This window comes from Entelurus aequoreus, linkage group LG03 (assembly GCF_033978785.1).
Source record: "Entelurus aequoreus isolate RoL-2023_Sb linkage group LG03, RoL_Eaeq_v1.1, whole genome shotgun sequence".
Classification (NCBI taxonomy): Eukaryota; Metazoa; Chordata; class Actinopteri; order Syngnathiformes; family Syngnathidae; genus Entelurus; species Entelurus aequoreus.
The window spans coordinates 56,274,704-56,302,575 of record NC_084733.1 but is presented as its reverse complement, the minus strand read 5'-3'; the positions used below and the strand labels follow the sequence as shown (position 1 = coordinate 56,302,575).

Below are 27,872 nucleotides of genomic sequence, written 5' to 3'. Positions count from 1 at the left end.
CGCTACTTCCGGTACAGGCAAGGCTTTTTTATCAGCGACCAAAAGTTGCGAACTTTATCGTCGATGTTCTCTACTAAATCCTTTCAGCAAAAATATGGCAAGATCGCGAAATAATCAAGTATGACACATAGAATGGATCTGCTATCCCCGTTTAAATAAGAAAATCTCATTTCAGTAGGTCTTTAAATATTCATTAAAAACAAGACAGATGTTTTATTTACAAGGTATATTTTTATTTAACACGTATATTTAGTATTTTAGGCCATTGTAACATTACAGTTTGAACAATAACACTGTGTTTGAATATAGGAACATAAAACTGTAATTTAATCAAGTGATTCTTCGGCGTACCACTAGATGTAGCCCGTGTTTGAGAACCACAGTTTGAGAATTACTGTTCTAAGATAATAGTCAAAAAGTGCAATAGTGTAAACTACCTGTTCACATTCAAATCAGCTTAAACTTCCCTAACCTTTAATTGTTATCTTATATTAAATTAACCTCCTGAAGTCTAAACATTTTTGCATAATATTCCAATTCAATTAGTTGCACCTGTGTATTGCACAGCATAGCAGCAACAACAATGTTTTTGTAGTCATACCCCTATCATATTAACTGTATTACTGTAAAAATACAGTAAATTAAAATACTGTACATTGTAGAATACATGCCAAAATCATCTAAACGTTGACATAAAACCAATGCTAATGCTTGCAGCCAAAGTTCTGCTGGGTTTATTTCCAAATCAAATAAACAAACCTAGATTTATATTTGTTTTTAGAAACAAGCATTTAGTGGTGTGTGGATGGGTGTAAACCACACTTTAACTGTCCTGGTTGGAACATTGTATATCTTACTTCATGACGGGGGTCCTGGGTTTTGTTGACTGGACGAGTAAGACTTCACTGGGGGGATCCAGTAAATGTTGCTTTAAAAAGGCCTTAATATAAAGTTAGTTACAGCCATTCTTTACCTTAAGAGACAGCCGAGGCCTCTATTTGAGGCGAAACATTTACTTATTCAAGTTGGGTCATGACCTGTATTACTGTAAAGCGGGAGCCCCTATAACTGTTTTTAGTAATGGTTTTCTTGCTGTCTGCCTGCTGGAAAATGTTGGATCATCTTCTGGCATTTGTCAATCTCAGTGTAATGATCAAGTCGCATTGTGATGCGGGGGTCGTTCTCCCAAGATGCAGACGGACTCCGGACACAGCGTGCAAGTAGGAAATGATTTATTCTTCATAAATGATGCGGGAAAAAAACAGGAAACACCAAAAGTGTGCCGATAGCACGGATGGCAAAGCAAAGTAGAGCTTAGCCCCCCCCCCCACACACAGGAAGCAGATACCAGACGCTTTATGTGGTATCTGGGACAGTCTCTAGGGGTGGGTGGGAGGAGGTCAAAAAGTTTATTTCCACCCCCCACCTGAGACTGTGTGGGAAAACAGGAGGAAAAAGTCTGTGCAGAGCAAATGTCATTGGGGGCGGGGCTAAAGTCATTGGGGGAGGAGCATGAGTCCTGGAGGACTCATGCAGATCTGGTGAGCGGGTCTGTAAAAAAATGTTTTGATAGTGTTTTATCTTGGAAACAAAATCCTCAGGAGGTGGCTGACATAATGAATTAGAAGTTTGTGAAAACAAATTATTGCTCTATGACGTCATCACTAGCAGGCGTAGTGACGTCATCAGCGGGCGCCAACGGTGTGACAGAATTGGCGCGGATATCCAGTTGGCTCACAGCCCAGTCGGTGAAGTGTTTGGCAAAATGGTCGATTGGATTACCAAACATCTGAGGCGAGGAAGACTGGGCTGCCTGCAACTTACTCCGGTCCGGAGGAGGAGTCTGAGGGAGCGGTGCGTCCTGACAGCGAAGCGAAGCCTTTTTGGACGGCTTCCGTCTTCGCTGACGCATCCGGTACTGCGGTGGTGCGGCGATGTCCTAGGGCCAAACGGAGTCGATGGGGACCAACGAACCGTTAGGGCCCCACATTTAGTCCTGGCGCTCCATGGGGGAATAGCCGAGAGTCTCCGCCTCCATCACCTTCAATACCATCCACGTACCTTCTTCGTCCACCTCCTCGACGTCCGTTGCGGGGGAACTGTATGCTGGCTTCCTACTGTAACGATCGGGTCCCATTGTGATGCGGGGATTCGGTCTCCCAAAATCATGCAGGAAAAAACAGGAAACACCAAAAGCATGCCGATAGCACGGATGGCAAAGCATAGTAGAGCCTCGCGTGGAAGCCAGCATATAAAACAGGAATCAAACTATAGAGCCTAGCGTGGAAGGTAGCATATAAAACAGGAATCAAACTATAGAGCTTAGCGTGGAAGCTAACATATAAAGAGGAATCAAAACTAACTGTCGTTACCTGTTGCGTGATGCAAACTAGGAAGCCAGACTGAGTTCGGAAAGAAACAGGAATAAATAGGTCTCTGATTAGTGCCTGGAAGCAGGTAAGCATCCCAGACACTACTCAGAGGCAGCTGCAACCAATCGGCAACCATGGTAACAAAATACAAACCCTAGGGTGCACAAAACAGGAACTGGGGAGTCCAAAACCAAACAGAACATAATCCGGGCAACAGATCATAACACTTAGACTCTTTTTGGGTCTTATTTTATTAAACTGAGGCAACAGTGGTAGGTGGTACCAGATTTTTTCGTTTCGATACCTGTCATGACCGATTCCTCCCAGGGTCCCTCCCGGTCTTGTGTAAATGTTGTTGTTATTTTTCTTAGTTTAGTGTATATGTATGCTGCCAATACTCTTAGTTCTCTTTTGTATACGTTTTTGTTACTAGGAACACTGAGGTCACTCACCTATTTCTGTTGGTTGATTAGTGCTTGCACCTGCTGCCGCCACTAATCACTGTATTTTATATGTCCATGTCAAGCTACCAGCCCTTACACGATTTTTGTTCACTCTATGTGACAGTTACATTCTTTATTTGTGTTTAATATGCTTTGCCATGTGACTTTTTGTTTTGCTAGGCTTTGCCTCTCATGGACTTCTTAGTTGCACAACTTATTTGCATTTGCCTTGTTTGAGAAGTAAAAGATTCTTCTTGCCTGTACACTGCTTCCTGTCGTAATTTTTGCATCCTGAGAACACAACCATTCTCAGCAATGCAACCAGAACGCAATGGATATCAACACGATACCGATTACTCTTTCTGTATTTTGTTCGACATAAAAACAATACTCAAGACTTTAAAGGAGCCATATGTAAGAATTGCATGTCAAGTCATCATTAGATGGCCCTGATATGTCAAAAGGCATTAATAAATCATGTTCTTTTCGAATACCTCTAACTGATAACAGTAGTTCAGCAGGGATATGCTCATTTCAAAATTAGATTTACAGCCCCGAAATCTTGTTACTGTTTTCATTTCGATGTCCCGCACTTCACCGTTTTAACCGATCAGAAAGTCTGTGAGTGTGTTACATCCAGGTTGCCAGTTACTCACTGCCATCTTTGTCTAGCTACTGCCACTGGTAAAGTTACTAAACTCCAAAAGTCAGACCTTATCAAAAAGGCCTCGTTACGATTCTCAATTTATTCATGACAAAGCCAGGAACAAAACAAGGATTTGTATCGGGAATGCCTTTGAAAGATGGAGACGATTGAAGGTGGAGAACATTTTTTCATCTGACGCCAAACTTGCTAATTAGTTCCTTGATAGGTAAGTAAGGCATTTACGTTTTCTTATCACTTGTAATAAATGGAAATGGACATTTCATATGAAAACTATATTGTCCATATACTATATTGTTATTGTCATGTCTGTTAATCATGTTTTTGTTTGGCCAAGTGCTGTTTTTTTTTTGGACTCTTTTTAGTTCCTGGTTGCACTTCCTTGTTTGTTTGTTACCTTGACAACCATTAGTGTCACCTGTTTCACGTCTTGGACTCACGCACCTGTTGCTAATTATGTTCTCCTATCTCTGATTAGTGTTCGGTGTCCACCAGCTACCCGAGCACTAATCAGAGGCATTATTTAAGCCTGCCTTTGCCTGTCAGTCGGCCTGGCGTCATTATTTGCTTCATGCAACCTGCTACGGAAGTTTTGTTTCATGCCAAAGTTTTGTGAGTATTACTTGTCTCAAGTCCATGCTAAATGTTAGCTTCTTTGTTTCCTGCGCTAAGTTTTGTGCTTCAGCTCCAAGTGTGATCAGCGCATTGTGCCTTCGCTTTGTGTTCCTTTTTTGTTTGTACCTCTTTGAGTTTTGGGTAATTAAATCATGTTTTTACCTGCACGCCTTGTCCGGGGTAGTCCATTCTGCATCCTGGGAGAACAACCCGTAGTGAGCTGCGATCCCCCCCTGACAGAATGACGCCAGCATTCAGATTTCCCGCAGATGACATCACGCCGCCGCCTTGTCATGACGTCACCCCGCCCACTGGTGATGACGTCAGAGACCAAGATTTTTTTTTTAATTCTGTTAACTTTTTCTATCAGCCACCACCAAAGGACTTTTTTGCCAGAATCAGACACTTCCAGAACATTTTTTCACAGACCCGCTCACCGGGACTGTCCTTGCCCCCCAAGACTCAAGCCCCGCCCCCGTCACCACAATTTTCTTTTTTCCCGCCCACACAACCCCAGGTGGGGGATAATGAAATATTTGTTGGACAATTTAGTGGGGAGGATTCTGCCCCCCTCCTGACCTCCCTCCACCCACCCCTAAAAACAGTTCCAGACCGCGGGGAGCGCGTCTGGTATCCGCTCCTTGAGGGGGGGGCTAGGGCTGGGAACTGTACGGGTGGGGTGACTCAGCTTCGCCATGCCAAGCCGCAACCTCCGGCCTGGCCACCACCACCAGTCTTTCGACCTGCCAAGCCGCAACCTCCAGCTAGGCCACCAGCACCAAGTCCAAGGCTAGCACCACCTGCACCACGCCAAGCTCCACGGCAGGTCCCAGTACCTGCATCCCGACGGGTCCCAGTACCTGCACCACGACGAGTTCCCGTACCAGCTCCACGGCAGGTTCCAGTACCTGCACCCAGGCAAGTTCCCGTAGCAGCTCCACGCCACCAAGTTCCACCCGTAACAGCTCCACGCCGCCAAGTGCCCCGTAGCAGCTCCACGCCGCCAAGTGCCGCCCGTAGCTGCTCCACGCCGCCAAGTGCCGCCCGTAGCTGCTCCACGCCGCCAAGTGCCGTCCGTAGCTGCTCCACACCGCCAAGTGCCGCCAGTAGCTGCTCCACGCCGCCAAGTGCCGCCAATAGCTGCTCCACGCCGCCAAGTGCCACCAGTAGCTGCTCCACGCCGCCAAGTTCCACCCGTAGCAGCTCCACGCCGCCAAGACCCTCCAAGCCAAGACCTTCCATGCCAAGACCCTCCATGCCAAGACCCTCCATGCCAAGACCAAGACCCAAGCCAAGACCAAGATCCAAGCCAAGACCAAGACCCAAGCCAAGACCAAGACCCTCCATGCCAAGACCCGCCACGCCAGGACCCGCCATGCCAGGACCCGCCACACCAGGCTTCGCCGCCTGCCACGACGACGACAACGCGCCCACCTCCTCATCGGCCATGGGTGTGACCATTCCCAGGTCGCCCACCTCGTCAGGTACAGCGGCGGTCTACGCGTCGCCGCCACCTGATTCTTCCCCGGTGGATTCGGGGACACGTGGTCTGGCGACCCACCGCCAATTCCCCCTCCCGCCCTCCCATGACTCTCGATCCTGCCTTGTTTTGTTTGTTTTTGGACACCTGGGATCTGTCCTTAAGGGAGGGGCTCTGCCATGTCTGTTGATCATGTTTTTGTTTGGCCATGTGCTGTTTGTTTTTTGGACTCTTTTTAGTTCCTGGCTGCAATTCTTGTTTGTTTGTTACCTTGACAACCATTAGTGTCACCTGTTTCACGTGTTGAACTCACGCACCTGTTGCTAATTATGTTCTCCTATCTCTGATTAGTGTTCGGCCACTCCCCTGCTACCCGAGCACTAATCAGAGGCATTATTTAAGCCTGCCTTTGCCTGTCAGTTGTCCTGGCATCATTATTTGCTTCATGCAACTTGCTACGGAAGTTTTGTTTCATGCCAAAGTTTTGTGAGTATTACTTGTCTCAAGTCCATGCTAAGTGTTAGCTTCTTTGTTTCCTGCGCTAAGTTTTGTGCTTTAGCTCCAAATGCGATCAGCGTGTTGTGCCTTCGCTTTGTGTTTTTTGTTTGTTTGTACCTCTTTGAGTTTTGGGTAATTAAATCATGTTTTTACCTGCACGCCTTGTACGGACGAAGACGAGTCCTGATGATCTTTTTCGCTGTCCTCACCACTCTCTGGAGAGACTTCCAGTCTGAGGCATTGCAGTCTCCAGTCCAGACAGAGATGCTGTTGGTCAGCAGGCTCTCTACAGTGCCTCTGTAGAATGTGGTGAGAATGGGGGGAGGGGAGCTGTGCTCTTTTCATCCGACGCAAAAAGTGCATGCGCTGCTGAACTCTTTTTACAAGAGCTCCGGTGTGTAGAGACCAGGTTATATTGTCAGTTATCTGCACCCCCAGGAACTTGGTGCTGCTTACCATCTCCAACGCTGTGCCGTTGATGAAGAATGGAGCGTGGCTAGACTGGTGCTTCCTGAAGTCAACGATGATCTCCTTGGTCTTGTCGACATTCAGGACCAGGTTGTTGGTTCTGCACCAGTCAACCAGATGTTTCACCTCTTCACTGTAGTCCATGTCGTTGTTGTCACGGATGAGGCCCACTACTGTCGCGTCGTCCGCATATTTCACAATGTGGTTAGTAGTGGACCTGGCGCAGCAGTCATAGGTCATCAACGTGAACAGCAGCGGACTCAGGACGCCGCCCTGGGGGGAGCCGGTGCTCAGGGAGATGGCACTGGAGGTGTTGTTGCCCACTCTCACAGACTGGTGTCTGTCTGTGAGGAAGTCAAGCAGCCAGTTGCATAGGGGGGTACTGAATCCAAGGGGGGCCAGTTTGCTCACCAAGTGCTGCGGGATGATGGTGTTGAATGCTGAGCTGAAGTCCAGAAACGTTATCCGCACGTGTGTGTCCTTTCCTTCCAGATGTTCTAAGCTCAGGTGGAGTGCAGAGGAGATGGCGTCCTCTGTGGAGCGGTTAGGGCGATAAGCAAACTGGTATGGGTCGAATGTGGGGGGAAGTCTGGAGACAATATATTCCTTTACGAGCCTCTCAAAGTACTTCATTATGATGGGGGTGAGTGCAATGGGGCGGTAATCATTGAGGGTTTTTTAGGCACTGGAATGATTGTGGCCATCTTAAAACATGCTGGTACCACAGCCTAGGTCAGCGAGATGTTGAAGATGTCTGTGAGAAACCCAGCCAGCTGGTCTGCACATCCCTTAAGCACCTTGCCCGGAATGTCATCAGGTCCTGGTGCTTTTCGGGGGTTTGAGACTGATGCACACACCTGTTTGTCACTTCACCTGTCCAGTGCCAAGGTGCACTGGGATAGGCTCCAGTAGATTTATGCTGCTTTAACATCTGCTGACTGAAGAATCCTCCATCAAGTCTTTTATTGGGCGCCAAACAATCATCCATGCCACACCCACTTCAATGGACATCCACTATGTCCAGGTTGAGCAGCTGGTCATCAGGGCGAGGGATGGATTTTCTCGCCGGAGTGGTGTTAAGTGCCTCAAACCTTGCAAAGTAGTTGTTAAGGTCATTTAGGAAGCTCATACTGTTGTCACAGGGACGGGGGGCAGCTTTATAGTCTGTGATGACCTGTATGCCCTGCCACATTCGTCTAGTGTTTGTGGGGTTCTCGAAGAAGTCCTGCACTTTCTGACTGTGAGCACGCTTTGCAACCTTAATGGCACGGTTCAGGTTAGCTCTGGCTGTTTTTAATCCTACCATGTCGCCAGACTTAAAAGCCTTGTTCCGAGCCTTCAGCATTGCACATACTTCACTGTTCATCCAGGGTTTCTCGTTGGCCCGTGTGGGGATGTTCTTGATCACACTGACATCCTCCATGCACTTCTGAATGTATGCGGACACAGACTCTGCATACTCCTCCACACATGTGTGATGGTTTTCGGTGGCGGCTGTCTTGAACATGTCCCAGTCTGTGGTTTCGAAGCAGTCTTGTAATGCTTCCATTGCTCCCTCTGGCCAGGTCCTCACCTGCTTCACTGTAGCTTGCTTCCTGATCAGCAGGGGCTTGTATGCAGGAATTAGCATCACAGATAGATGGTCTGAGGAGCCGAGGTGGGGGCGTGGTGCAGCTTTATACGCATTTTTAATATTGCTGAACACCAAGTCCAGCTTGCTTCCACCCCTGGTTGCAAAATTCACATATTGATGGAAATGACTGAACACAGTTTTCATGTTAGCTTGATTAAAGTCCCCTGCCACGATGAAAACTCCCTCTGGATGTGTAGATTGTAGTTCATTGATGGAACAGTACAAAGCATTCAAAGCTTCTTTGGTGTTAGCATTGGGGGGTATTTGTACACTGCTGTGAATATCATAGCACTGAATTCCCGGGGTAAATAAAATGGCCTGCATTTCATAGTAAATACTTCTACATCGGGAGAGCAGTGAGTGACATGGGACTATCTTCCAATTATTTCACCAGTTGTTGTTGATGTATATACAAACACCACCGCCTCGGGATTTACCAGTGAGAGTTCTGCGCCTGTCTGGTCTGAAACATAGTTAGCCCCTCGATACTAACCGCCTCGTCCGGAATGGATGGTTTCAGCCACGTTTCTGTGAGAAATATGGCGCAGCAGTCTCTCATCTCACGTCTTGCATATAAATCCAGCTTAGGTAGTCCAGTTTGTTCTCCAGGGAGCGGATATTTGAAAGCAGGATGGAAGGAAGCGGCGTTCTGTGAAGATTAGCCTTTAGCTTTGTTGTTAGCCCCGCTCGGCATCCCCGCTTCTGCTTCCGATCACACCGCTTATGTCTCCTCCGTCGACGGTCCCCGCTGGTACTAGGCTCCGCTGCTTCACAGTCCGCTGGATGTAGCTGGCGTAGAATTCCGATGCTAGCGAGGAGGTCCAATGTATACGCATCTTTCGATCCAAAACAGCCCGATCTCTCCACATCCAGAATTGTCTGGCGGTCGTATGTTACCACGGAGTGTCCACGCTGGAAGCCAGCCATGAAATTCACAGAATTTACTGGAATATTTGCCAAAATGTTCTATTTCTACCATGAGCCTCTGAAGCCGCAGCCGTGCAGGGCGCCGCCATCTTTATACATAAGGACACTGATGTTTGACTTTTCTTATTCACATTAATGCGAGCTGTTGGTGTTGTGCTAGTCGACTCCAGCATGAAGTCACCGATCTTCTGGTCAGTGGTCATGTGACATGGATGGATCGTTCAAGTTTAAGGTACCGTATTAATGGCTTGGTTGCGGGGCATTGCAGCCTTTTTGTTTGGTGTGGGTGCTGTGGCTCGGTTGTTTGGATGGTGGTGTCTTTTTGTGGGTTCGGATTGGGGAGTGGAATTTTTGGTGGGGTGGAGTTGATGGCTCTTGTTTGCATGTTGGTGTTTGGCAGAGGTGTGGACTCGAGTCACATGACTTGGACTCGAGTCAGACTCGAGTCATGAATTCGATGACTTTAGACTCGACTTGACAAAATGTAAAGAGACTTGCAACTCGACTTAGACTTTAACATCAATGACTTGTGACTTCACTTGGACTTGAGCCTTTTGACTTGCTACTTTCCCCAAAACCAAAAGATTAAAAAGTTATATATAAGTAGACGCAGCATCGACCGCTACTGCCTACTGGCGCTGACAAGATGCAGGGCCGCCATTTTGGAGTGGTGATCCGCTCCACTCAGTGTAATTCATTTGGCAGGAGCAATGAACTGTCAGCGCATTTAATTAATTTTACCTCACTGAATAACACTGATTTTCACGCGTTTTTTTGTCATACGTGTAGCTATGATAAAGGACACATGTTTTGGCGTGTTTTATTATTCATAGTTTGCTTAACAGTAATAGAATATTCTTATATGCTAAGTGACCAGACGTCTGAGTTTAAAACTGGGAATATAATCCCAGAGAAGGGGGAAAAAAACGGTCAGCTATTTTTAAATTGAAGAAACAATATGATTAGGTTATATATACGTGCGTATATCCTACATAAACAATGTATGAATACATTCGATATCTATATATTTTAGGGACCTGTAGACTGTGTCTCTGTTGCTGCAGCAGCAGAGAGTTTATTCTCTCTTGACACTTTGTATTCATATTTTGTATTACATTCTTCCCTTAAATGATAATGTTTACAGTGATTGTTTTCTATGTATTTTTTATGTATGTCGCGTTGGATAAAAGCGTCTGCCAAATACTTAAACATAAACATATATAAACACCTGAAAGTCTTTATATCAGCTAAAACCACCAATCTGTTTCACTGGATTCAGAATAAAACCAAATTCTGTTTTACCCAACAATGTTAGTATTTGAATATTGTTACTTGAAGACTTATTCCTGGTTGCAATTATACTGTTAAGAAAGTATTGTCTTTTATTTTGCCTAAAATGAGAATGCATCATAATGAGTGGCAGCTGGTGAATTTTGTTTTAGGTGGGGCAGAAAGTTTGTAAACCAAACCCCTGTAGAGGCGTCATCCTCCCCCAGAAGATTTCTTTGTGATTTTCACATACACATTTTGAAGATCTTTGCTCCTTCTCAACTCTCTGGTAATATTCTTTTCACAAAATACAACCAATAGTACATTAATGTCAAATCTTATTTGTGAAAAGTAATTCTCCATTTTCCTATTTTCAACAGTCCGCTCATTTGAGCAGAAAAACGCTGAAAACCAGCCCGGCATCTTTGTTGTCAACCTGTCAACTGTCAGTTTAGGCTGCTCGCCGGCTCCTAATCACCACTTCAAGATGGCGGCCAAATTGCTCGCGTCACAGCAGCCAATGCTGCGTCTACTTATAAGATGTCTACGGTTATAACGTCATTGCAAACACGGCAATCTGTTGCGTCCACTGCAGTTTGCAGGGTTGCATAAGGTACCTACACTTAACGTTACGTTAGTCAATGTATCACACACAGTAACGTAACGTTAGATGGCTGTCAGCAGCACCGCGTATTTTAGCCACCTACAAAAAGATAAACATAGTCAAATAAAGGTCAGTAAAAATGTATACTATATTAAGCATATGTGTACATATTGCACAGGGCCTTGACATCTAAAAAGTACAACTCTGTTCATTGTTATGTTCATGTATTTGTTATGTTTTTCATGTGTACGCACAAATAAACACACATACAGTATGAGATGAGATCAATAAGATAAGGTAAGAACAGGATATAAACTGCTGTGGAACTAGTTACAATGCAATATGCCATGGAAATACAATGTTAACACTTTTGTGCAAATAGGTGCAGTAGCACTTGTTTTTTCAAATGTGTTTATTCTGTAAAGGAATGAGTTAAATGTTTAAAATGACTGGTTAATAGTGCTATTATAAAGTGCAATGTCAGCACTATTTTTGTTCCTGCAATTTCAAATGCACTTGTTTAATAAATAAATACAGCGTTTTAAAAGCATACACAATCTGTGGAAATATATTAGTCTGTGGTTAAAAGGATTTGAAAGGACTCGGAACTCAAAATGCAGAACTTGGGACATGACTTGAGACTTTCCAGTCTTGACTTTGGACTTGACTCGGGACTTGCCTGTCTTGACTCGGGACGTGACTCGAGACTTGAGGGCAAAGACTTGAGACTTACTTGTGACTTACAAAACAATGACTTGGTCCCACCTTTGGTGTTTGGGCTGACTAGCGGGCTGGTGCTGGCTGGTCTCATGTTTTGTTTATGTGTGGTTGTCGGTCGAGGTTTTCCAGTCATTTTGATTTGTTCAGGTGGTGCTGGCTGTCACGGGTTTTGCAGCGGTTGTCTTTGGTGCCATTTATTTGTGATGTGGGCACCCGTGGCTGCTGAGTCCAGTGCGAGGAGGTAGCCGCTATTGTGCTTTGTGACAGCACATGGTTGTCCAGGCTGACAAATCTGCCGGCTTTGTTTTTGTTTGTTGTCATGTTGGTTGGCGTGTCGGCCCGGGCCTTCCCTCACATTCTACCTGGGCGTACTTTGTGCCCGATGTCGTGCTGTCGTCTGGGTGCGGGCTTGTCAAGGGTTGTCCCTAGGGCAGGAAGAGCGCGGCCAGACCTGTGGGGAGGGGGCTGATCAGCTGATTCTCGCTGGATGGTGGTTCCGTGGCTCGATCGCTGCTTCGCTGGCCTATATATGGATTTGTTTATATATGTGTGTGCGTATATGTATGTAATTATTATTGTTATATGATACTGTGTGTATGTATGGCTGTATGTATGTGTGTGTATGTATGTACATACAGTATGTATGGCGTAGTCGGGGCGGCATGGCGTAGTGGGTAGAGCAGCCGTGCCAGAAACCTGAGGGTTGCAGGTTTGCTCCCTGCCTCTTGACATCCAAATTGCTGCCGTTGTCTCCTTGGGCAGGACACTTCACCCTTGCCCCCAGTGTCGCTCACACTGGTAAATGAATGATGAATGATGGGTGATGGCCGGAGGGGCCGGAGGGGCCGTAGGCGCAAACTGGCAGCCACACTTCCGTCAGTCTACCCCAGGGCAGCTCTGGCTACGAAAGTAGCTTACCACCACCAGGTGTGAATGAATGATGGGTTCTCACTTCTCTGTGAAGCGCTTTGAGTGTCTAGAAAAGCGCTATATAAATGTAATCCACTATTATTATTATTATTATTGTGTGTATATATGTTAGTATGTGTGTGCATGAGTGTGTTTATGTATGTATATGTGTGTATGCGTGTATATTTTTTCGATATATATACAGTATATATTTATTTTTGTTTTTTTTATTTCATTCATTATTATTATTTATCTTTTGGGGCGCTCTTGGAACCTGCTTGCCCCGTAGCCGTCGGCGTCTCGGGCTGCTGCAACCAGGCTGCGTTTCTGGGGCCTGTAGGTCCCGCCACCCAACCTCTTTTGGTTGCCCGTCTTGGTGGCGGCCTGCTGGATCTAGTCGCGGCGTGCGGTCTATCATGTCGCCTCGGTGCATCACATGGTATTCTGCAGTGTTGCACGGCGGCCAGCTGCTGCGGTAGTGCGTGCCTGTGATCTCCTTTTTTCCTTTTTTTTTGTCTTTCCTCAGGGAGAGGCTCTGCCAGGGCAGTTGCTGTATGTTCCATATCCAACGTTGGCGTCTCTGCAGGTGGGGCGAGTGATTCCCGTGGCCCAGTGCTGTTGCAGCCGACTTGAGTGGGGCGGGCCCCGTTGTGCTGTCCTGGTGGGGGGGAGTTGGGCTTGTGGGGCCCCGGTTGCTTGTGGGGCGGGGCGGTCTTCCCAATAAAATTACAATACAGTACAATATGCCAAACTATCTGAACAAAACATCTAGCTTACTGTCATTGTTTCCACCACACAAATTAGACTAATAACTACCTTAATCAACTTCCTTGAGATATTTAATTTCTTCTTATTTACATTAGTGCGTGAATCAGCTGGGATAAAGTCCAGTTTACTGTTTACCCTAACAAGGATAGAGGTCTTGAAAATGGATGAATGGATTATTATTCACTAATATTAATAATATTGTGCCTATTAAAACCTTTTTAAGAGCTTTAGCATACAGTCGAACCTTGTACACGAAAGGACGCAGGGGAACCATTAAAGACCATAAACAGGTCATCGGACAGTTTGGTTTTCAGTTCCCGTTTTTGGAGGGATTTGGGCCAGCTGCATTTTTATTTCTATTCGTTTTTTTCTGTATAATCTTCTAATCCGGGGCATGTTTATTTTTTGTTTAGAATGTGCCATGGACCACTAAAAAAATGATCACTTTGGACATCCCTGCCCTCAAAGATCTGGAAATGACACACACACTTTTTTCATTCATACATTACAATCAATCATTTGTGAGAGTAACTGATACTCATGTGATACCACATAATCGATACTTCCATCTCTAGTGGACGATGCACCAAACAACAATTTATCTGGACAGTATGGCGGTTCAGTGTATCATATTTTGGACTCAGGTTTTTGTCCTACAAGGTTGTTGAGGTAATTGAGGTGTTGGTAGTGTAGTAGTACATGTTGCTGGCTTCAGTTTCCTGCCAATGCTCGAACATCCAGCCAGTAAAAGTCTTGTGCCAGTCGAAAGGCCACATAAAGACAGAGTTGTATCAGGAAAGGCATCTGGTGCAAAACTTAAACGTGCAAGCCACATTTCTCACTGTGGCAATGATGGGAGAAAACAAAGACACAATGATGTGTAGCTTTATGTTCAGAAATTTACTGTCTGTAGAAAGTACAGAGAGTGTAGATGCCTGATTAGCCTCTTTTCATTGTTTGCCTTATATTTTGACTTGTAAGTAATTGATATTCAACCAAGAGTTTGTGAGTAATTTTCAAAAGTATTCTGGCTTCCTTGGGTCCTGTTGCATACCTGATGTGATTATTTGCTAAGCAGCAGAAAGCCACAGCAATGAGCATCACAAGTCTTGAAGCAATTTAAATATTTCAACTCAAATTAATTATGATGAACTGCTACATGGATCTGCTCCCAAATGTGGGATCCATCAGCTGGGAGTGCGATTCTAGGACAGTACCCAAGTACATCAGTATGCTTTGTGAGCTGTTGGCTCTTCGTGAGAATCGCTTTTGTGTCTGTTGTCTATCAGGAACGTGGCTCGGACATCGGGCCGAAGCGCGATTGTGACGCTCAGCCAGGAGAGAAGGTCCTGCAGGATATCAAGGAGATGAGAACACAAGAGATGCAGCTCCAGGAGATCCAACGGCAGCTGGACCTTCTGGGTCAGGGCCAGGACATGACAGTGAGTTGGCAGCAGCCATGTTTTCACACACACTCACAAGGCAAAAATGCACGTCATCAACACACAACCTGTGCTTTTTATTAAGACACCCTCCTTTGTTGATCTCATGCGCATACATGACAAATTATTACAAGCACAAAGGTCGTTTACAGTGAGGTTGATAAAAAACAGTGCAGGCTTTGTCACATTACAAGGCCACTGTTTCCTTTTTCTCACTTTTCCATCTTTTTAGATATGTTACAGTTTATTCTGTGATTAGCTTTGCTTTGTTTGGAAGAAGAATCAGCTATTGTCCTTATGTCCAACCTAGTGCTTCATGGCTTCTCGGCATTCTTGATGGCCCTGGAAAGCCCTTTTGGTCTGTGTCTGCATTTAGTAGCCTCAGTAGAGTTACAACTCTCTTCAAATGCTGTAGCTATAGATCGAAATGCAAGAAAGCTTCAGAAACCAAAAGTGAGAGAGTCTTGCTATGGGTGTTCTTGCCTTTCTTACACTTTTCTTGGTCCAAAGCAGGGTCAGGAGCGGGTCTGTTTTTATTGGTTTGCAGATTGTCGGAGAAAATATCCTTAAGATACTAATAATAATCATTGATGACTTTGTTCATGTTTGTTGCAGTAAATACATGCCTTCTCTGTTCTATATTATCAATATATTTACAGTATATGTTCGTATATAGCAGTGGATTATATATTTTTTGTAAACTGGGATTTTAGGGGGGACGGGACCTAATTGCTAATTTGGATCATGAACGTATCTAAAGTCACAAATGAAGACTTTGCCTGTTTACATTTTTAACTAATATAACCCCCCTTTTGGATGCTGAATGAAACATGCGCAACAAATTAAATACATCAAAATTAAAAACATCTGGGTCTCATGCAGCTCTACACTGGCATGATGTAGTCTGACTAATGTGACGATGGAATAACTAAGGGGTAATAAAATACACTGACATGACCGTCACACCCTGACATTAAACAAGGCCTCAATGACATGCGAACAAAACCTATTCCTGGCATCATTAAGAACTTTTGCTCTAAAACTGTCTTCATTACCAGTAATTTCTTTAATTGCTGCTGTCTTTAGCCACTTTTTGCATTCAACCTGCAACAGTACCTGAGCAAGACTTTCTGCCCTGTATTTTAGTCCATTGAGGCTTTTTTTTTTGCGGGAATATAATTACCTTCATGAAATGTGTCTAAGAGGGCTTTTTTCCCTACCCACTTTAGTCAGAAAGTTGATTTGTACTACAGCCATAACTCTATTCTGTATTTTACTACTGAATTTGTCTAAAATGTATGCATGTTGCATGTTTTGTGCGTACTTTTATATGGGATGCAAAATTCACAGAAAAGGTATGATGGATGGATGGTATGGGTGGGCACACAATGTTTGCGCTAAAGTCAGGGTTTGAAGAAGAGGAAGGGCTTAGCCCTCAGGAGGTTCGTGTGATTCAAATTTTTGCACTTGTGAGATCTTTTCGCTCACAACTTTTTGGCACTGTATTTTACTTACACAACAAACAATCAATACATCTAAATGGTTGAAATTGGAAGTGTAAGAAAGCTTCAGTCATCTTTTGTAAGCATGAGATGGCCCAAACACATAAGGACAGTGTTGTACATGGAAAAGCAGGCAACTTGCAAACAGGGAAATGTTGCACAGATGATAGCAGTGTAAACCAACTTGCACAGCACTGCAGAGTTGACCTGAAAACAGAGGAGGTTCTGGTGTAAAGAAACGTTCTTGCCTGGAAAACAGGGGCTGGACGTACACCCAAAGATATGTTGTCTGTGCACAACCAGACTGAAGAAATCAAATTGGTTGAAAAGCAATATTGTTAGTTTCCTGTAATTACTGTAATGATAATCTAAGACATTTAGACCACAGGTGTCAAATTTAAGGCCCACAGGCTACACCTGCCAGTAGGGATGGGTGATATGGACTACCACAAAAACCTGCCATTTATGGTGAAAATGATAAAAGTGAAGATAAAAAACACCCATAGAACTCCGCCTTTTTGACTGATTCTAACAGTGCATCCAGTGTTCACAGCCCCCAAAGCACTACTCTAAAATAACACTAAGGCTATTAAAATCAATTAAGTTTAAGGAGCACTCCTATACATACTTGCCAACCCTCCCGAATTTTCCGCGAGACTCACGAATTTCAGTGCCTCTCCCGAAAATCTCCCGGGACAACCATTCTCCCGAATTTCCCCCGATTTCCACCCGTGCCGGCCCAGTCACATAACATCTACGGCTTTTGGAGCTCAGTGCACAACTGCACATATATGTCTCCGTTATCCATAGGTTTATCTATAACCCATAAAGTAGGCAGGTACGGAGCTATTTCTCAGCGTGTGTTTATTCCAGCCGGCACGTTAATACACTGACACACAACATCCGGATTCCCATCATGCATTGCTTCAAAACTACGGCAATGTCATGACCCGACAAGGACTCTGGACACAGATGCAGGATTACTGAAAACAGTTTATTCTCAGAAGGGGAGGGGTCCAAAACGGGAGAAACAAAACAGGCTATCAAAAACAGAACTAACCTGATCTCTAAACTAACAAAAATATCAATAAACTCAAAACGCTCTGGCTGCGGAGGGAAAAAAGGTGCTATGAATACAATATGCAAAATACAACAAAAAACGCTCCAATGGAGGAAATGCTAGGAAGCTAATTTTACCTGACAAAAGGTCTACAAACAAATGATCTCCCGTGGGTCAAAAGGTACAAAACGTGGCAATGGCTGTGAACAGGACTGTGGCACAGGAACGCTGGAGGTACGCACAAGACGACACGAAACACTCTGGCACAGGACAAGAGGAGGACGAGACATTTATACACATGAGGAAGGGTGACACAGGTGGGCACAATAAGGCAATCAGAAGAGACATCAGACCAGTGAAACAGGAGGAAAGGCAAGTGACCTGAAACGAGAGGGAGAGTTAACCTTTCAAAATAAAACAGGAAATGACAAAACAACATAAAACCAGACGAAACCCAGACAAGACTTTACCCAGGTGTGACAGAACCCACCCTTCTAGGGCCGACTCCTGACGGCCCAGGGACCTCAGGGTGGAGTCTATAAAAGTCCCGGATCAGGGAGGGGTCATCAATGTTCCGTTGGGGAATCCACTGTCTCTCAGAAGAACGAAGAAGAGACAGTCATGGCGAGGACGAGTAAAAAGAAGTACGCTTGCAAGTTCCAAAATGATTGGAAACAAGAATTTAAGTGTAACATATGCCGAGACAAAGATGGCTGTGCTGATAAAACTGCAAGCAACATCCCGTTCTCATTTGCGGATGCTTTCAACAAATCCGTGAAGGATATGTTCCCATTTTCAGAGATCGCTCGCCAGTACTCAAATGGCAGAACAAAGGCTACTCAAATAGTTAAAGGATAAGTGTTTTTTTTTTTTTAAGTAAGCAGCAAGTACAGTACAGTTAGTGGAACAACTGTGTTTTCATTACTGTGTACTGTACTACATATATTTATATACATATATATATATATATATATATATATATATATATATATATATATATATACTTCAATTTCAGTGAATTATAGCTATAAATGTACTCCTCCCCCTTAACCCCGGCCACGCCCCTCCCCCCATCTCCCGAATTCGGAGGTCTCAAGGTTGGCAAGCATGCTCCTATACTGCAAAGCTGTAGTAGTGTGCTTTGCTTATCATACGGTATGTACGTTTTTTGTCTATCAGCAATATTACAAACATTATTATTATGAGTTTAATATTACAACTCACTCAGTTTTATAATGCGACTTCAGTGTGAAGTCTCCCGCGCTCCGGTCGCATAATGATGCGCTTATCATAAGCGTCATCATGGATACCAAATAAATAGTTGACAAATTAGCAGAAACAGGTGAAAATAATGTTTTAGGAACTCACGTTAATCAATTTTCCAACACTGATCGCCAACATGCTCTTAAGAGCAGAAACCGAGGCAAATGTCCCCAAAACTGCAGGAGACATTTTCTTTCATAATCTTCTCCGTGGTTCAGAAAATGTTGACTTTGATTGCACATAATCTTTGAAATTGCCACAATTGCGGCAGTAACAGGAATTGAAGCACGTCTGCTTCCGTGTTTACTTCCGTAAACACTGTTGGACGTTAATCTGGACACATTTTTTTTGTAATGTGAATGACTACATAAAAAGATCAGATTTTACAAAACAAACTCTGAATTGTACGTCCTGCCCTCCAGTGTTGTGAACGCACTGAACATAGCCTTAATGCTGCTGTCTTGCTCGACCTTACTAATGTAACAGTGAGAACGTGGACTTGATTTTCAGAATGGTAATGCGGGTGTTACTGATGGAACGGATTGGATTGGATAATAAGCACTGACAAAGGCTCTTCCAATGATTTACAATCATATAGAATATTGACAAGTTATATTATTATCATTCATTTAAACTCATATTCCAGCATATTTTTATTGAATTTTTCAGCAATATTTTTGTAAAAAAAAAAAAAAAATTACAACAAATTATTTAGGGGGGATTTAGATGCCAATAGCGAAAGTGTTTATTTATTAAAATAAATGTACATACTTTAAGTTATGCACCTTTCTATTATCTGTATTCTCCGGACATGCCCATCCTGCACAAGTGCGTAAGTCGTGAATGAAGGCAAACTTTGCCATGACAATTTTTTTTTGATTGTGTGAAAATCGCCAAACACTGACTTTTCCTAACACTTGTGAATGTCACTGTAATTCCTAAAAAATTAACAGTTTGAATCTGAAAAGGCGGTGTAAATCCAGGCAGTGCTTGTCATGTGTACGTGTGTTGCCATGCTCATGTAGTGTGTGTATGCACGTGCAACAGCATCTTCTTCCGGCTGTAGATGAAACTTTCTTTCACTTGTTATTATAACCACCCTGAAGTTATGTGTAATGCTGAAGGGGTAGTGTGCTGTTTTGAATTTTTCCTATCATTCACAATCCTATGTAAGAAGAAAAACACACTTTTTAATTTTTTTTTAATGCATTTTAATTAGTAATATACGGCAAGTATGAGGTGTCTAGCAGGAAGTGGAGTCATCGATTGCGCATAATAAAGCGCTCTAAAAAAACATCCAAAACCCGCCAACAATACTCAATATATTTTGTGACCTGCATAATAACCAAGTATTAGTGATATTAGGCCCTTTTTTACCTAACATTCAGGAAATCTTGGTTCCTCGAACCTCTGGTTCCTGTAACTATAGGTTTCTCTAGAAGTGTGTAGTTTGTGTTTCCACCGCATTTCTCAATTCAGGGTAGTTTATACAAATCAGGCTGATGACGTATGACGGAGTGGTTTACTCTAGTTCTATTCTAAAACCATGTAAATAAACAGACAATATTAGGTCACAGTTCTTTTACTAAAAAGCAAGTAATTGAAATACAAAGCAATAATATACAAAACAATATGATTTATACAATAAAGTGCACCGGATTGTTCATAAAAAGTCAGGCTTTTGTCCGCAATGTCCAACAGTCAGAAATTCTTCCTCTCGGTAAATGATGAAGTCAGGCGATTGCTATGGGTCTGTTTCTTTAAATAACACTATAGAAAAATTATATGTCAGTGTTTACCTCACGCCGAAAACACAGACACATCGGCTTTAACATTAGCGTGTTAGCATTATCATTCTGTTCACTCGGTTTGAGGCTCACAACTACACAAATGGATTGTTGCTGACTACTTTTACAACATGAAATAAAATAAATAGTTAATATTTGATGTTATTTACCTTCATTCCACTCGGGTGCTGCCTTCTTTTTTTCCACATTAATCCGATTAAGTCACAGTAGTAAGCACCTGAGGCGGCCGCGTCGAATCCGGCTTCATACCCCTCTGTAAATACGTTAAAAGGGTCCGTTCACTTCTCTTAGCTTCGCGTATTGAAATGAAGTTTGTAAAAATAATAAACAACATTAAACTGCATAGAGTTTAAAGATCAGCGTTCTTCAGCACAAAGATGCCCCACAAAAGTTATTGCATTTTGAAAGCTCCTTTTGCTCTTCTTTCTCTCCGTTGTCAAGTTTGTTGTAATAGAAATACACAAGTCGCCGCGTATATTCCAATGGCGGTCGTGTGTTTTAAACAGAAGCTTTCTTTTTCAACTGTGTTCAACCAATCAGTGTTCGACCGAACAGCCCATCCCCGAAAAGGTTCTCCGTCGCTTCGAAAAGTCCCATCTAGCTAGGATCTACAAGAGTAGTTCTTGGTGGAAACACAGGAGAAGTTCCTGAAAAAAGTTCCTACTTTGGGAAAGGGTCTGTTGTTATTAGGGATGATGCTCGAAACCGGTTTTCCCGGTTGTTCGATAAGAAAAGAACCGAGTCCTTGGACTCGAATCCCTTTTTGAGAACCGGTACCCGTTATCGAGACCACTATAGTAAAGAAAAAGAGTTGGTTCTTTATTGGAATCCCTGAGAACGAATCCCTTCCCACGTACAGGAAATGCCCGTGTCACGCAATGTTATGCCCATTTGATTGTAGACTCTTACTGACACCTTGTGGCGATATGAAAATACTACGCGTCATTAGTTTGGGCACTTCTGGGTTGAGACAATTGAGAAGTAGCCAAGTTGTGTTAGCTCCTACATGCCTTGGAAAAGATACGTCTGTAAGTAAACGGTTTAACTGTACATGTTTATTGACATATCTTAATTATTTCCAATTTGAGCCTGTCACACGGCAGTAAATCGGCTGATCAAACAAAACAGAAGTCAACGTAATTGGAGGACTTTTAACTGGCTGCGAAAGCTCGCTTTTTAATCAGCTAAACAATAATTCCATGATGATCTTTTGGTGAATTCACCAAACTAAAGCATTACAAAAAGATAATGGCATTGTTTTTGTATTGTAAGTTAATAATACTAACAAAAAAATTATCCTCGCTTGATTACATTCCGATAGCACTTACAAATATGCATGAAAACACTCCTATAGACATCACACATGGGACACTTTAGTAAGTATGAATTGTTTTATTTATATTGTAAAATATTGCTTGGAGTAATGAATGAATAATCTTACGCACAAAACAGGAAGTTCATTTTCAACCTGCAGTGAGCGAACTCGTCCAAAAGATGGCGCTCTAGCACAAACAATAACACACCTTTTCATTGTCTTTGTTGATGTTGAAAACTATTTTTTGAATACAAAACACAATAGTCGTTAGCGAAGAAAAATCCATAAATTAGCCGCACAGTTTTATAAGCGGCAGGGTTCAAAGCAGAGGAATAAAGTAGCGGCTTATAGTTGGAGAAATACGGTAGTCGTTCTTGGCTCTCATGAAGTCTGCTATGATTAGTAGTAGTTGTTGTTGAAGGAAATAGCAAACGTTGCAATGCATCTGTGAAATTAAAGGCCTACTGAAACCCACTACTACCGACCACGCAGTCTGATAGTTTATATATCAATGATGAAATCTTAACATTGCAACACATGCCAATACGGCCGGGTTAACTTATAAAGTGCAATTTTAAATTTCCCGCTAAACTTCCGGTTGAAAAACGTCTATGTATGATGACGTATGCGCGTGACATCACTAGTTAAACGGAAGTATTGGTACACCATTGAATCCAATACAACCTGGTGTAGATGGAGCGCTAATGTTTTATCATAGCTCTGTGAGGTCCGGTTGCTAAGTTGCTAAGTTAGCTTCAGCGTCGTTAGCAACAGCATTGTTTAGCTTTGCCAGGCTGAGAATTATTAACCGTGTAGTTACATGTACATGGTTTAATAGCATTGTTGATCTTCTGTCCATCCTTCCAGTCAGGGATTTATTTATTTTGTTTCTATCTGCATTTGAGCCCGATGCTATCACGTTAGCTCAGTAGCTAACGAGCTTCACCGATGTATTGTCGTGGAGATAAAAGTCACTGTGAATGTCCATTTCGCGTTCTCGACTCTCATTTTCAAGAGGATATAGTATCCGAGGTGGTTTAAAATACAAATCCGTGATCGACAATAGAAAAAGGAGAAAGTGTGGAATCCAATGAACCCTTGTACCTAAGTTACGGTCAGAGCGAAAAAAGATACATCCTGCACTGCATTCTAGCCCTTCACTCTCACGTTCCTCATCCACAAATCTTTCATCCTCGCTCAAATTAATGAGGTAATCGTCGCTTTCTCGGTCCGAATCTCTCTCGCTGCATTGTAAACAATAGGGAAATGTGAGCAGCCCTCCAGACTGTGACGTCACGCTACTTCCGGTAGGGGCAAGGCTTTTTTTTTATCAGCGACCAAAAGTTGCGAACTTTATCGTCGTTGTTCTCCACTAAATCCGTTCAGCAAAAATATGGCAATATCGCGAAATGATCAAGTATGATACATAGAATGGATCTGCTATCCCCGTTTAAATTAAAAAAAATCATTTAAGTAGGCCTTTAACGTTATTATGAATGTATCTGTTACTACATTACATATTGTAATATTCCAGGAATGTAGGCTCATACAAATTATCTTTGTCTTGTCTTGGACAGGATGCAACACAATCGTACAACAAGCACACAAGTACGTCTCCCCTCTTTTCCCGGCAATACTCAAACAACTTTTTTATCCCATAATGACACGTCACTTCCTGTCCCTCCCCGGACGTCCCGCCCCCCCCAGTCAAAGCCATTGGCTAGGACCCCGTAGCCAGTCTCTAACCTTCACCCTTACAGAACTCCCTTGAGAACTGACCTGTAAGGCAAAAACCTGTTAAAATCACAGCAGACTATATATAAGTGTAACAAATTAATGCAAAAAATTAGTGTAAACAGTGCAACTCCACATTATTCAAAAGTGGGTTTACAACCCCCTCTTTATTTTCTTTTTTTTATTCAGTCAAAAGACACCACAACATCTTACAAGCGGGCCGCAGGCCTGGTCCGTTGCCTCGGCCGTTGCCTCGGCCGTTGCCTCGGCCGCTCAACTCCAGTAAACGGGGGTGGGACAACCGGGCCGGGTGTAACAGTCCCCGTGAAGGGGCTGGAGGAGGCATGGGACAAGAATATTGGAGGAATGGGTTCTCCCTGGGACATAAGTAAAGAACTCAAAGGAGGCTGGGCTTGCAAGAGTGATGTCACCTGTGTATCCGAGGCGGGAGAAGGGCTACCCTCCCAGTAGGGAGCCAGTCTGTCCCTGTGGAGGGCCACCTTCCTTCCCCAAGAGAGCAACTGGGCACAGTACACAACCTCTCCAAGGTTCTTAAGTATCCTGCAGGGACCTATCCATGTGCTGTCCAGCTTGGGACTACAGCCCTTCTTTTGGATTTGATTGTAGACCCAGACTAACTCGTCTGGCGCAAAGTCCATTTTCTGAGACTTAACGTCATAGTAGCTTTTTTGTTTCATGTTGGCTTCCTGCATCCGCTCCGTGGATTCCTGGACAGCAGAGCAACTCGCCATCAGCACCAGTGGCAGGTGTTTGTCCCAGTCGTGCTAGAGTTGGGAGGAAACGATGGAGAGCTGGTTTCCCAAGTTTCAGTGGAACTGCTCCACCAGTCTATTGCTCTGAGGGTGCAGTGCAGGTTTTAGTGCGGGCGCTTGCACCTTGTTGCAAAAACCCGGGATTCAAAGTTCTTACCCCTGTCAAAAGGGAGCCATGACACCAAACCCACTTATCATGTCCCCCACCAGAACATCAGTGGTTGTCTCCGCCTCCTGGTTTGGAATGGTGTACGGCTCTGGCCTCTCAAATAAATATTCCATGGCGGAGAGGACATAGTGCCCTCGTTGATCCCCACCCTGTCCATCCCACTGCAAACTGTTGGAACAGTGCTTGCGAGCGCCCGGTGGGGCCTTTGCGGGCAACACAGAGGTCACGGCGGAGGTAAAAGTTTTCCACATCTCTCTTCTGCCGGCCCCAATAGAACCCAAGTCGCAGGCGATTTAGTGTTTTGGCGACCCCAAAGTGACCAGAACCGCCTGTCCTGTGCACTGCCCTAAGCACTTCCCCTTGTAGGCCCTTCAGCACCACCACCTGCCACAGTTCTTTCCCCGTGGCTGACGCCTTGAATGCCAGCTGCAGCATGCCTTGGGCTATCCGCTGTGATTTCAACATGGCTCACAGACCCCTGGTAACTTTGGAGAATGGTGCCAACGCCTCCCAGGCAGGCGCTGCTGGGCTCCACTCATTGTAAGATGGGCTCTCCTGCACGTGCCTCCACTCAGCGTTCCTCATTTTATCAGCAGCTGTTTCAGCTGCTTCTGCTGCTGCTTCTCCAGGTCTCTGTACTCCTCTCTCCACACCCTGGGTTCAGGGCCAGGGGGGACGGGTGCTGATGGGCGTCAATGAATGGGGCCGCCATTAGCTGGCACCCTCGAGTAGCAAACATTACCCCTGTCATTGACTGAAGGGGAAGGGGGGAGGGCAGGAGAAGTAGTCAAGGGCGATGTAGGGCATCAATAGTGTTTGGGCGGGCGGGGAAGAGTGCGGGGGGCCAAAAGTTAGGGGACCTATGGCAATTGTAGGACCCCCCCAAAAAGTTAAGTGTTCCCTTCCTCATGTCCTAGAGGATGTCCAGCCCCTAAGATGCAGTAGTCTTGTACGTCCGCCACTGAAACTAGATAGCGAATCCGCTTTCCCCCCTCACAAAACTACGAAACCCTTTACCAACCATTGGAGCAAGCTAGCCCGGGACTGTGCGGAGCTGCACCGCTGTATGCTTGAGTGGTGTCCCTCTTGGCAGAACATCAGGTCTCACCAGCGTTGCAGACGACCTGTCCACCAGGCCCGCAGTAGGCACTGCTCTCATCTACCTCTGTGGGATGGAGCTCTTCCCCACTGGCGGTGCAATTGGGCTCCTCCAGTGCAGTTCCTCCTCACGAAAGCGTGACGAAGGAAGCTGAGACATGCTGTCGTCTGCTTCTGGGGGGGGGGGGGGGGGGGGGGCTCCTTCCTTGCTGTGCCGACGGGCTCCTTCCGGTGGCTGACACACCTGGACTGGCAACGTAGGCCCGCGGTGATAGTCAGGGATATGCGGGCCCAAAGCCGTTTCCCGGTTCCCGACAAGGGCCTCCTTAACCATAAAGAGGCTGGGCATGACAACGCTAACCTCATTGAATGAGGTTTCATTTCCAGTCCACAGGCCGTAGCCGCGTTCCTCAGCATCTCCCTCTTCATGGCAACTTTCAGTGCCTCTTGCAGGGACTTGCAGGCCTGCAAGTTGCACTTGCACATGCAGGCCACTGGGAGAGATGGCCCTGACAAACAGGTCGGTGGAAAACTGGTTCAGTGCATCAGCATATAAGTGACTATGTTTACTTGCTTATGGCAGTCCATTGCTGTCGATGATGACTTCATAACTCCTGAGAGGAAAGGGGGTGTTTAGCGCTTGGTGCGCTTGTGCCCCCTCATGTGGCTGTGAAGACCAATTTCTGATCCACACATTTTTCCACACATGGGGCAGGTGTGTGTTGAACCTGGTTGGGTAGTTCTTTCAGCCCGCTCATGCCGTTTCTCTGCACGTCACAGGGTTGTCTTCTCCTCCAGATGGGAGACACCTGAGAGAATACCTTCCAGGTTTGAAGGGGGAATGTTGCAATTCTTGAGGAGCACCTTCATGTGGTCCTTAAAGCGCTTACGTTGCCCTCCTGCAGACCTGTGGCCATATTGGAGTTGACCGAAGAGGATCTGTTGTGGAAGACAGGCTGCAGCAGGCAGATCTCATGACCTAGCCAGCGTAGTTGTCTGTGTGCTAAAAAGCACCTCTACGCTGGATGAGTTGATACGCTACTGAAAGATGGTATTGGTAATGACAAGTTGGTGCTCTGAAGAGTGGTTGGTGGGGAGCCAGGGCGTGTCCACATTCGTGTGGGCCTGCACACCCAACCTCTAGGGACCGCTGCAGCTCAGAGATCCCCTACTGGTTTAGCCTGGCTTTGCGAGATGCCAGTTACTGTGCGGGGCATTCCCGTGCGTGGCCACAAGGAGGCACAATATGAGTCTTGGTGAGAGAGAGGCTATGTACTGACCTTGGAAGGCTTACGCACTTGGCTTCCTATACCCAGGCTGGGTTGGTCAGCGGCAGGAACTAAGGGAGGGTAGTCACATACATCACTACATGCAATGTCTCTCAAGCATGCTGCACTAGACACATCACTACACCCTGCGAGCAAAACTCACACACACAGCGCACCTGTCCCTCTATGTTATTAGCAAACCCCCGGGATGGCTCACAAGGCTTCCTCTCGGTTCAGTTTTTTGTGAAAACTGAACTGGCTGAGACCATCTCCCAAACTTCCTTTTGAGGGCGCCCACCAGAGCGTCGTAGCATCGTTGCTGGTCAGGTTCCAGTAGCAGGCGGCACAAAAGAGCCTCTCCCTCCAGGCACAAAGTCAATTGGAATGCTTTGTACCTCGTCTCCCACCTTGTAGCGTCTGCCAACAGCTCAAATTTGGCATGCATGAAACGACTCTTTATCCAATCCACCAGCAGATTTAGTAGTCTTCACCGAGCCAGCAGACGGTGGAGGGAGTGCGTCGTGCTGGAAAGGAGTGGGCAGCGGTGGCGGCCTCGTTCTGACATCTTCACGGGTCGACGGGCTGCTAATGTGGGTGCAGTAGCGCGGCTGCTCGACATTCACCTGTCCTCACCCTCAACGTTAAACTTCCCTCTCCGAAGCTAAATATGCTCATTGGCTTGCGGCTTAGCTAACTCACAGACTGGAGCTAACGAGCTACCACGTGGTCCACAACTGCGACAAAATCCTCTTTTGAAATCAAAGTTTTTACTTCTGAAACCAGTGTAATATTCCAGGAATGTAGGCTTATACAAATTCTCAGTTTGTCTTGTCTTTATTTGACAGCGTGCAACACAATCGTACAACGAGCACAAACGTACGTCTCTCCTCTTTTCCCTGCTATACTCGAACGACTTTTTACCCCACAATGACACGTCCTTTTCCGTCTTTCTCCGAAAGTCCCACATCCTAGCTAAAGGCAATTGCTAGAACCCCGTATATAGTGCTTTTTAGGCGGAATAGAGCGAATCCCATTACATACACTGTTAGCCACCTATTGCTAGCGTGTAA

General features: G+C 44.9%; 1 protein-coding gene across 2 annotated transcripts in view; it reads left to right on the top strand.

The window, feature by feature from the left end:
* Positions 1 to 27,872, top strand: part of fsip1 (fibrous sheath interacting protein 1) — a 118,133-nt gene that overhangs the window by 50,967 nt on the left and 39,294 nt on the right. For both annotated transcript variants that reach the window (XM_062042241.1, XM_062042243.1), the window contains exon 9: positions 14,660 to 14,812. In XM_062042241.1, the coding sequence (XP_061898225.1) occupies positions 14,660 to 14,812 (153 nt within the window). The remainder of the gene's footprint in view (positions 1 to 14,659; positions 14,813 to 27,872) is intronic.